We start from the raw sequence: 12,345 nt of genomic DNA on the forward strand, positions 1-12,345 counted from the left end.
ATCTATCTATCTATCTATCTAAAATCAGATGATCACCTATTTAATCTTATGAGTAATTTTGAGATAATAAAGCATTTTCTGCTGCCAAATTAAAGATGCCTTTCTTCTTTCCAACATCTGTAATGAAACAGCAGCCAGACTGAAACAGTGTAAACTTTAGGCCAGCTGGAGCGGAGCAACAATCATTTCTGACCCTTCAATACTGATGCAAGACTCATTCTTCAAATATAAAAAAAATAAATAACAGGGTTTGTGTGTACAATATTTACAGCCGATGTTTTCATGATTAACACTAGAATTACTGACATAATATAAATACAAAGCTCTAATATATGAGGCAGCCTGCATTCTCAATCCAATAAATAGCATTTTTTCTGCACAGTGACTGTGTTTCTATAGTTTGTTTTTTTTTTGGAAGACTCTAAGCCATGCCACATTAAGTTCTGCTGGTGATAGTTCAAAATAACAGCTCCCAGATGTTACTCATTGTTTGCAGCCCACCACCTCCAACTCTGTGCTGCCTGAATATTGCAGTTCAGATGTGTGTTTAACTGGCTCCCAGGAGACAGAGAGAAACTACAGAAGACGACAAGCCAACGCATCACTTCTCTTCCTCTCGTGGTGTGTCCTTGTCCTTTGTTTTAGTGGCTGCCTTGTTCCATTCAATCAAACTCTTCTCCTAGGCTACACTGACAATATCAAACTGCTTCAAATTAGGGAGGAGGCCATCTTTTTTTTGATGAATGAACAAAGTGAGTTTTCAATGCTGAAGAACATTTTTTTAAAGCAAGCACAAGCCTTACAGATGAGCTGCAGTGTTGTGGAATAACTCACGCGACCACCTCACTATTAAATTATACAAGACTGCGTTAGCCACGCGGCGTGCGAGGCGTTTAAGAGGATGTGGCTGGATCTTCAGACTTTGTAAATATTTTTAATATCAAACACAAGAGCTAATATTGATGCAGACAAAAAGGGAGGTAGAGTAGCTGTTCTGCTTAATGAGAGAAACTCAATGGTCCATGTTCAGACTGAGACGAGCCCATTCAGGCAGGCTTGAAAGCGGCAACAAATGAGAGCTAAAGCTGTAGAAGGAGATGTGTTGACATTTAGTTGCCTTTTTTTTAGCATATTACATCTAATTGCATTCATCCATCTGGAGTTTCAAATAACATGAGCAATACTAGGAGACAGACAGATGCACAGTCAGACAACAAAACAGACAGGCATATGGAGCTAACGCTACACCAACACTGCTTGTCCTCAGCAGCCCTGCAGAAGGAGTGCAGCTCGTCTGTAAATTTACAAGGTGTCTGCACTTTCTTAGAAATATCACTGTTTCTGTGAGCCCCGAGGACAGTACGGTATGTGTGATAAATCTCACTTACAATAATCTGACAAAAAAATGAGAAGAGAGAATCTTTATATGTTGGGGGAAAAAAACAAGCTTCTGTTTTTTAATACTGGGACTATGTGCCGTATCCAATAAACATAAAAAAAGACTGCAAGCCGGAAAACAATCATAATGCACAAACAGAACCTTTTAAATGTTCTCATATTAATCGTTCTTTAATTGCCAACGTGTGGAGAATCTGCAAGTGAAAAATACGACGTCATCTGTAGTTCTCGGTTCCTTATAACAGGTTGCGTGCTTGAAATAAATGAAGGCGTTGGGCCAGATTTTTGTGAAACCCCCCCAAAGGCCTCTGTATGGAAGGAAGAGTTCAAGGGTGACATTTTCTTAGAAATGAAGTCAGTCATGTCAACAACACAGAAAGAGAAACTCAAATAAGGTTTAAAAGAAACTACGCCAGCTGGGTTTTTGTTTCATTGAGTGACCTTGGTTTCTACATCAATTAAACGCTTATTGAATTGTTTATTAAAGTCCTGTAGCCAAGGCTCGAGTCAGCTTAGTGTTTTTAATACCAGACATGATGAGTGGCGGGTTAATCTGAGTGAAAAACCGAGGTACACTTCATGCTCATATAGTAGCAACCACAAGGTTGGCCAGCCCTAAAGCATACTCTGCTTTTAATGGGGACCGTAACATAAAAATAAATATAATGTTGTTTTCAGTAAGACTTAACACCATCAGTTTAAACCATAAACACATCAGGAAAACTGTTTTCTGAGACCACAGATCAAGAGAGCCGAAGGATAGTTTTCGCATAGACTTTCAGCGTAGCCAAACTTTTTTCTAAAACCCGAGGAGTCGCCTACTGTTGGCTGTTAGAAAGAATACAACTTGAAAGCACTTCCACATTGGCTCCAATGATTTTTCAGACTCAGAAGTTACATCCAAGAAACAGCTGACAATAGTAAACGTTTACAAAATTTACAGATGCTTTTAGTTTAAAATTCCTGAATAATTCTATGGTAAATGGTAAATGGCCTGTATTTATATAGCGCTTTACTAGTCCCTAAGGACCCCAAAGCGCTTTACATATCCAGTCATCCACCCATTCACGCACACATTCACACACATTCTACTCTTGTGCACTTCTCTGTAGTGTGGAAATATCAGTTTGAAGTACCAATCTCTCCATAGCCAAAAACTAGAATTGAAATCCTGTTAAACTAGTTTTAACTAGATTTTATAATCCAACAATATAAGTCCTTGCAAGACAATAATATGAGGTTTGGCCTTTTTTGGATGTCACCCCTCTACACACAAGTGTCCAGATCTGTTGTTAAGGAATTGCTTTCCATCTGCGCAGCCTGCAGCTTTGCAGTGGTCATTGGTTATCAACCCAGCATGTCCCAGACATAATAGCAGAGATATGTGGACTAAATGTTTATCCTCCTGATTCAGAAAAGCCTTTTCTACTGCTGGCAGAGAGGGGGCGGGCACTGTCCTCCTGAAATAGCCAGAGTGCTACAGTAAGAACATCATAAGTACAGGTTGGAGCACCTCATCTCTGTATGTTCATCCACTCAGGTTTCCAACAGAACAATCAGATCAGTGGTGGTGCTTGGACGCACGATCTGATATCCCCATGTTGGTGTTGATCCTGCATCATCAGGATCAACATTGCAACTGACCAACGACATTGTCTAAGCATTCAAGGACAGAGATGGGCAGTAACGCGTGACTTGTAACGCGTTACTGTAATCTGATTACTTTTTCAAGTAATGAGTAAAGTAAGGGATTACTTTTGCAAAAACAGTAATTAGATTACCGTTACTTTCCAGTAGGAACGCTGCGTTACTGCGTTACTAAAACCGTGATTTGTTTGCGAGAATGTCTCATGACAGTGACGTAAGCGAGTGCGACGTTCGTGACAACAGCTGTGTGCAGATCAACAATGGATCATATATCGAGTGCGGGAGAGAGTATGAGCGTGCAGCGTTTAAAGCGTGGAAGTACTGACCTTACTTTGAGTTTGATTCCATAAAAAGTGACAAAAACATGAGTGTCCGTTGTGCGTGGGGAGAAAACTTCTTTTTACAGCGAAAAAAACCCCTAAACTTCAACAAGCACCGAGTGCGCAACGACGTAATGGGAAATTCACAGAGAAACTCGCGGATTCTTCACTGACCGCGGCACACCTGCACCAGGGTAAACCTCCGCCTACCCCACTCCTGCTTTACAGGTGAAAATAGAGCAACAGGACCGCTGAGTCTTTGACTTTATTTATTTTCTGCTGTGTTTTACTTGCATCTATTTGAAAGACTGAGTGTAAACACAAAAATATTTTATTTTATGTGCTGGAATGTGCAGAAAATAGGTTTAAATGTTAAACAATTTCTTCCAGTCAGAGAATGTTGCATATAATTAAATTTTTGCTTGATGCATAAAGTTAAAAGATTAAAACTATAAAACAAGTTTTAAAAAGAGACTTTTCCATTTGATTACATTTTGTATGATGGATTATGAGAAAAAGTAGAATTGGGCTGAAAGATCTATCGCTTTATCACCTATTCAGGTTGTAAATCGTGTTTTTAAAAAGTAACTAAGTAACTAAGTAATTAATTACTTTTGAAAATAAGTAATCAGTAAAGTAACGGGATTACTTTTTGGGGGAAGTAATCAGTAATTAGTTACTGATTACTTTTTTCAAGTAACTTGGCCAACACTGTTCAAGGGGTTAGCTAGTGCTATTAAAGGCTGTAGCAAACCAACATAAGTAACGTAAACTTGGCTAACAACAAACCTGACTTGACAGTATATTTATTATATTGTATAAATTAATAAAGAAAACACGTGAAATGTTGATGGGGGGTTTTATACAATCAAGGACTTTTTTTCCCCACACTTGAAAGCTATAACATCACGACAAGAATATAACTATTACGATGCAAGAACAAAACCAACATGTGAATATCAGCTACACTATGCTTGGACACGAATACCAGCACCCAGCATACTAAAAGCCCAGCCTGGTGGCACTGATGACAATGCTGTGCACACAATTATTATTATTTTTTGTCTTCTGAGACCACTGGCTTGAAACTGCAGTAAATTGAGCCAATTTTGAGGTGTACAAATGAGTTCATTTGTGTTGGTAAACCAATTACCAATCCCGCTCCTGTATAAAACCAATCCACCGGAACTGAAAACTACCCACAGAATATGTTTGGGCTTTCCAAGCGATTAAAATGATGTAAGATTGATAAAACTTGCATTTCTTTTCTGACTAAAATAAATATTGCACTCAGCAATAGCTTTTATAGGGTTGTATGTACGTACACTGCTCAGTGACGACTGAAACCGACACCAGCTCTGTCTGAGCAGCTTTATTGATATTGAGCTGTACTCTAACAATGTGCTGCCCGGTGCTGCAGGCCTCACATGACAACGTCAGACGTCAGTTGTTGGGTGACCTCTGCGTGTGCTGCCCCCGCTCTGTGCATGTTTGTATTTCCGCACTAACAAAGACCACATGTCCCGACAAAGAAAGGACAGTCTGCAACATTCACCACATGCTGTACAAACTCCCGGCATGGGACATTTTTCATTCATGGACAAAGCAAAAACATTCAACGTGTTTCTTTTCGTTTTGCATTTGTGAAATGAAAAGAGCTAAATTAACTATTATAAAGCAGTGTGCGTGCAGGCGATGCTGTGACTCACTGTTTAGCAGTTTTTTGAGGGCAACAGAATGAGAAGTGGAGTAATAACAAAACAAGCTTTATCTACACAGGCGAAACTTGTTAATATAATCAGTTCCTCGCTGTTTGTTTTGGATTTTGAAGACAATAAGACAAAAGTGACAGTGTTGTCCTTGAATAGTGAGGGTTTAAAGATAAATCTGCCTGAAAATGGTGGAGAGGGAAAAATATATGTTTGTCCTTTTTGTCAGAGATACCCAGACAAACAGACAAAATGATGCCACGAGAAATTTGTCCTGCTACAAATGAAGATTGGCAGCATAAAAAAACCATCAGACAGCTGCAACATCAACAGAGAATGTCAGATGGTTTCAGTCCTTCGGTGTCAAACAATGGGAGGTTCTCAACACAAACACGGGCGCTGTGTTTTTCTGCTGACGGCAGCCTCGGTCGACCGGGCGCGGGACACGCTTTGCACTTCGTGAAGGGGAGGAATGACTCTCGACTGAAAAGCTTTTCATCACGTTACAATTAAAATCCAGCTAAACCCAACAAGTTCACCAGGGACCGATTAAAAGCATTTGGGATATAAATGAGGTCATTAACTAAAGGAGATGTAAATAAGCCAATGAAGAATTAACAGATTTTCATTACAAAATTCTAATTACGAAAGCAGCTTTTTCAATTTGAAAGCAGGGAATGAAAAGTATCTTCAATATATACATAAAAAACATCATCTGGATTATTTTAGTGATTATTTAGCTAGATAAAGTGTTGAAACCGGTACACAAAGAATGTTGCATAAAGATGCAAAGTTATTTATAGTAAAACTCAAGAGTTGAAAAGGTTAATAAGGAAGTGGAAGAACAAGCAGCTTATCCCTGGGAGATGCAGATTGCTCAGAGGAGGGAGTCGAGTACTCCTCTGCTACCGCACGTCTCCATCTTGCACGCCTCCTCTCTCCTGGGCCTGTAGCTGGCCGAGGGCTGCAAAGACTGTTTTAATACAGGAGGTAGATTCTCTGGAAAATGCTGCCTGCAGCCCATCAGCCCCCTGCTCCCCTTCAAAATCACACTGTAAAAAATATCAACTCTTCTACTGCCCTACCAGCTGCAGCTGGATTATTGTTGACAAGCCCAACATGTAGTCAGCATCACACACACATTATGTCATTTCGATATTGGCTCACGTCGAAGCCTCAGCAGTGAATGAGTCATTAACATCCCCCTCAGTTTGATATTTTGCATGTTTGAGCTGAAGCCAACCGGCTTTACGTAGCCCACTGAATGTGCCACATACCAGTTCAAAGCAGCATGTTGGCAAAACCCATCGAACAAAAACAATTATTTTAGCAGATTGTTATCATTCCTCATAACAGCTGCTGCGCCCAGTCGGCCAGCGGATACTACAGGCTCCAACATCCGCTGCTCTTTGTGTTTAAATCTGGCCAACAAAAAGGGGCTGCGCTAAGGGGGAAACAACACAAGTTTCAGGTTTCATGGAAGAGGACGGTCCGACCCGGCATCGTGCTTCCTGTTTCATGCCTCCGGAGGCAGCCACTTGGAAGTCCACTGTTTAGTCTGTAACCCTAATGAAACACTCCTGACTGTGTCCCTGTGCACACAAAACAGTACACCACTGAAAAGCCCTCCATTGATTTAGCACTGCACTGCTTTAACACAGTTCTTTTATTTATTCTAATTAGAGAATACTTTTTTCTGGTCAGTGCAATACAAACGTGACAGTTTGGTTAGAGATTCAAGTGTGTTGTGCAGGTAGCAGATAATGTAGCCACATGCAGAGATAAGGAGCAGGTTACAGATGTCTGTCAAGCTCACTTCTTTTCAACTGCACACCTCCAGCCTACACTGACTCAAGAGGCACTGAAGGGAATTCAAAGGGATTTTTTTTACCTTTACATGAGTGCTCCTCGCAATATGTAACCACACACTGATGTGTAAAATTGACAGAATTCCCCTTTAAGACTTTTTTTGTCCATTAAAAAGAGATACTGATCACTCCTGGCGACAATGGCCAAGAATCGATCTCTTAAACAATCTGTAATTATCTTATGAAATCATTCTGTGCACGCCAAAAGTGATCTATTGATGCTCTAGTGACCAATCAGCAAAGAAAGCCTTTGTTATAGCAGAGATTTTGGCCCGTCACAGAAAGAGAAACCACAGGCTGTATATAAAAAATGGCTGTAGGTGGCCACCGTGATGTCACCCCTTTGTTCGTGCCATCTCGTTCTAAAACCAGACACAAAGAACGGGGGATGTCTCTGAGAAATCAGGGGACACTGGGTGCTCATGCAGCCGTGATAGATCACCGCCCTGCTTTATAATTGTTTTCAACTCTAATGGGGACTGTAATTTACAAAATAAATATAATGTTGTTTTCAGTAGGATGTGAAACTGGAGGTTGAGACCATGAAATCATCAGGAAGGTGTCTACTGAGGCCATTTGAGGGGGTTTTTTTTCCTGTAGGCTTTTTCACAGTCTAACCAAAGAAGTCCCCAACTGCTGGCCATTACTTGACTCTGCTTTACAGTCTAAGGAGAATCCATAGGAACTAATAACAAGGCGCCGTTACGCGCCAGTGTCCCGTAAGCCATTACAGAGACAATGAGCCAGCATGATCAATGCGCCCGAAGCAGCTAAACAAATTTCAGCCATTGTTGATTTTATTATTTACACGTGTGCTTTCTGCGACTTGTCAAAGTGTCTTGTTAATGAAACAGTCGATTGCTTTTCCCTCGGTTAATGCAAAATCCAGGAACGGAACAAAAATGAATAAACACGACTAAAGAAATAATGCGTGGAAGCATTCTAGATATCACATCATGCATAAAAACACACAAAAAGAAACAGTTAAGGCTTTTTCTTGCCCTTTTAAATCACATCACAACAAATTTGCCACCTAAATTGTGGAGCTGTTAAAAGTAACTGCATGCCAGCTGCGGTGTTTTCCTCTGTAACGATGTATTCTAAAGTTCAGCTCCAAGTTTCAGCAGTCTAAAGGAAGGGCTCATGTTACTTTCCAGCAATGCACACTAATGGAAAAACCACTAGACAGAGAACTAAAAGGTGCACTCTCTCTCCTGGAACCTCCAACAAACCCCGAGCTGCATCTGATTGGACAAACAGCTCCTGTGCTGTCTGCCCACGAATTTAAAATCCAAACCATCACAGTGGCTGCTGTGCAGACTTTCCTGTATATAACAAATAGTTCAGCAAACTGTGCTAGCACTATTTGAAGGAAGAAATGCTATGAACCTTCTTCATTTTGATCAAAACACCGATTTGAATAAAGTAGCCGAAACCTCAATTCTATGCAAAGAAGAAGACAATTTGAAGCCCTCTGCATGGGCAACAACTGAGCGTGGAAATTATGAATCCTGTGGACACGTGCTTCTTATTAATTAAGTAAGAACACGACAAAGTTGGAGTCTTTTCAGAACTGACTTGGTCAGGTATTCTTGTCAGATGGCAGTAACACAAACCTGTCCATTAAAACAAAAGCGATGCTCTGCATCCATCACTGATACACCAGCATTTAAAGCGACTGAAGGGCTGCAGATCCTAAACATGAGCAATCAATCAAAAACATCCCCTCAGGCCCATGCTGACAATATATTGATCCCTTTATAATCGGTGAAGCTTTTTATGATTTGGCAGTGCTATAAATTTTGAACCCGTCACCAAACCGGTCAATACAGCACAGGGCTATATTCAACAAATCTCTGTATTTCCCTTTAGAAATAGTTGCGAGCTTCTGCTGCGTGGTGTAACGGATGAGACTGCCCTGGGAGCCTGACAGAAAGATCCCATTTTCTTGTATCTACAAGTTCAAAATTAGTCCTGGCAGAGTACAAGCAGACTGACAAGACTGTTCAGGACTCATTACAGACTCTGTTAGGCTTTCGTAATGAGTAATTAATTGCTCTGCTTGGTAATTGTAATCAATTCTTAAAGAATAAAGTGTGAGAAGTGAGAGAAGGAGGGGAAAAAAAGTGTTCAGACCAGGTGGTTTCAGCGCCGCTTTGAGCAAAAGCTCTCATCAGACATGACATATTGGCGGTGACACTAAACACAGCTAATTACTGCTAATGAGAGGCTTGGACTGATGTTGTCACCAGCTGGGAACATTGCTTCCACCTACATCTAATTCTAGTTTCCACCATCTTTTTTCCGTGGTCGTTTTTTGTTTTGTTTTTTGTCAAAAGTTTCCACAACTAAATGGAAAACACTGGAAGACCATCCAACATATTTTTCCTGTGCTAGCCTGCAGACATGATTTGAGTCCTTTGAGTATTGAAAACTGGAAGAAATGCATTGTGGATGCGTTCAGTTTGCAGCAGGCACATAAAAATAGAAGAAGCCAGGCGTTAAGTCACACCTAATCATCTCACGCTGCTCTACAGGTGAGATAATGGAAAGAATTTTAGTTTGTGAATTTAAATTGCTGAGCCGAGTCTTCATATGCAGTGACCTTTTGTATTTGTTTTGCTGGGAACCTATTAAAAATGTAATTAAAAAGGCAGCCCGGCAAGACTCCCTGTGGTGAATGCACAATTATCAGCTTCAGAATAAGTTTATACTCCAGGCGGCCGTCGCAGGCACATTCAAAATGAAAACGTGACAAGATAAGGCTGTTACAACATTTCCTGCTTTTGCATCCAGTGTTATTATGGATTTCTAGAGGAGAAGGGCGTGAGCCGAGCAGGAAGGCTTTGTGAAGGCGTGCTAGTGTACTTCTCTCACTGGGTGCCCTGATTCAGCAGCCTTAGCTGGTTTATTTTCACCGTGGTGCGAGGGGAACCTTTGAATTGCAGTGGAAGGAGATGAGAAGGTGAGAAGCTCCATTAGGATATGCCTGGTTCTTTCTCCTATATCATAACAAGATCTGTGTCTATTTTGTGGCACACTTTCAGTCAGAGTGATGAACATTTCAAAAACAGAAAGGAGGAGCAAGTCTAAATGTTGACAAATGATGAAACACAGAATGGGCTTTGCGTGGAGTCATAAATGCTGTATGTGGCTTGTAATAAACACTGGAAGGAATTCATCATTTTTCTGCCACATCTGATATTTCAAAAACCGCCTGGCTCATTCCGGACGGAGGCGGGCGTCTAAATCCAACGATTACACAGCAAAGATTACAATGTGACTTGTGCAGTTGCACACTATAAGCTCAGAGTGAGTGGTGCAGGGTAGATGGTGATTGTGTTTTACACTGATCTGAGGATTTTCTGGGCAGCCAGAGATGGGGATAAATTAGGGCAGCACAGAGAGAGGGACATCCTGTCAGGTGCAGGCCCGGCTACTGGGAATCTGCGGTGGTCTCAGGGTGTCAGGTCGAGCGAGGTTCAAATGGAGACGGAGAGCGTGGCGCACAAACAAAGTGGAAAGGAAAGGAAAGTGTGCGTGTGCGAGTGGAGCTGCACCCCTGCACTTCATCCCCATTACAGTCAATGCAATAGTCGATACAAATGAAATTACTACAAGGCTGCAGAGTTCAGTGTTGTGGCTCAAGAATAGCAGTTGAGTGCATGATACTTGTGTGAGCATGTGATGAGGGCTGTGGCTACAACATATTAAAGGATGGTGAAATATTCCATTTCTTGTTGTTGTCAACAAATTGCATTTTTCAGTAGGTAAAAAAAAATATTAAGGGTTCAGCCCTTCCAACAGTCCTCCCTGTTGTCTTGAAAAAAATGGGTCACAAAGACAGCTGTGGCTCAGGAATTTTCACAGTTAAGGCATAATGCTAAAAAACGGGAGTAAATAGTGGATTTAGTCTGGGACTATTTTCAGCAGTGGATTAATACATATTCTACTGCCCTAGTGAGTGTTAACGACACTCACTGCCAATCTAATAAAAGAGTGATCTGCTTTTTTTGGACAGCAGTGGCACAGAGAAGTGAATTATCAGACTGTAGGTCAATGGGGGAATAACTGTGTCTGGTCATTGTGTGCTTTTACGGGACTTTTGCTCAAAAAATAAAACACGGAATCATCCTGAAAAGAGAAATGAAAGTGGTGACTCGGGTTTGTGTCATCAGACTGTGTCGACCAGTTTCACAAAGCCTGAAAAACAAGCTTAAAAAATAGCAGAGCTGTACAGTAGTAAATCTACTAGTAAATTTATGAATTGTTCAGCCTCCATTGTCTAGACGGCATAAACTATTCATACAGCAAGAGGAAGGGTAGGAAGAATTAACTTCGATCACATATAAACTGATGATGAAGTATTACAGGAGCGAGTACAGCAATAAAATGAAGAAGTTACACCAAACAAACAATCAAATAACAGGAAACGACATCAGCTTCTCCCGAGGGGAAGCCAATGCTGCCTGTAGGCGCATGTAAGAAATCAGGCTGACGGACAACCTTTACATAATCTGTGAAGCGTTATAACTTGTTTAACAAATAAAGTTCATATCTGCCTCATTCTGAGCCTTTCAGTGGAGGAAGGCAACATTGCTTGTGTGGTTTTAACTAAACACATACACATAACAACCAAATACCACGCACATTTGCCAGCAGTGCCTTCGGTGACAGTGAGAATCGATTCTTTGAAATAAATGCAACTGATAAACTACAAACTTACAGTGACACCAGCCCAAGTGACAGCACCAGTGCAGCTTGAAGCACTTCCCGTGACTGTGCGTGGCGCATATGGAGAGTCCATCACAAGGCAGGAAATCTGGTCTCCCAGCGCAGCTCTTGGCCAAAGCCTGCGCCTCGTCCAACTTCTCGCTCTTCGGACACTTATGTGCTCCCGAGGCAGCCATGCCAACATTTCCTGTATCAAAGGGGGGAAAAAAATAAAACACGCACTCAGGCTCCTCTGAGTAACCTACAACATAAAGGCCAGTGACCGAGGCGATGTTTACGGTCCGAGTCGCCCCCGTAGAGCTTCTCTGCTGGAAGACAGGCGCGAAACGAAACACGGTGGCTGGATGTGCGAATCCAAAGCAGCTCGGTTTACACAAAGGGTGGCGGCATATCCTGTAAAAGTCGAAGGGCGTCAGTCAAACGAGGAGGCAAGGGGTGGGTAATGTCATGTGCAAAGCCTCCCGTGATCGTGATCCACACATTTCTCCATCCACCCCTCGCGTCGGGAAGCTCCTCTGTGCCCCTGGTGACGCGCGTACGGAACAACGGCGCGCATCTGAACTTCATCACACAACGGGAGGAGTCCACAAACACAAAGCCAGCTGCTCTGCACACTTCAAACACACACACACAGGCTTTCATCAGACCCTCCAAAAAAAAAAAAACTTC

At 41.6% G+C, this 12,345-nt stretch overlaps 1 protein-coding gene across 1 annotated transcript in view; it reads right to left on the reverse strand.

The window, feature by feature from the left end:
• Window positions 1-12,299, reverse strand: part of zgc:162707 (UPF0524 protein C3orf70 homolog B) — a 16,113-nt gene extending 3,814 nt beyond the window's left edge. Inside the window, exon 1 of the mRNA XM_005918280.3 lies at window positions 11,669-12,299. Coding sequence (XP_005918342.1) covers window positions 11,669-11,852 — 184 coding nt within the window. The 5' untranslated portion in view covers window positions 11,853-12,299. The remainder of the gene's footprint in view (window positions 1-11,668) is intronic.
• Between the last annotated feature and the right edge of the window lie 46 nt (window positions 12,300-12,345).

This window comes from Haplochromis burtoni, unplaced genomic scaffold (genome assembly GCF_018398535.1).
Source record: "Haplochromis burtoni strain Fernald_Lab_line unplaced genomic scaffold, NCSU_Asbu1 Contig_29, whole genome shotgun sequence".
NCBI classification, from domain to species: domain Eukaryota; kingdom Metazoa; phylum Chordata; class Actinopteri; order Cichliformes; family Cichlidae; genus Haplochromis; species Haplochromis burtoni.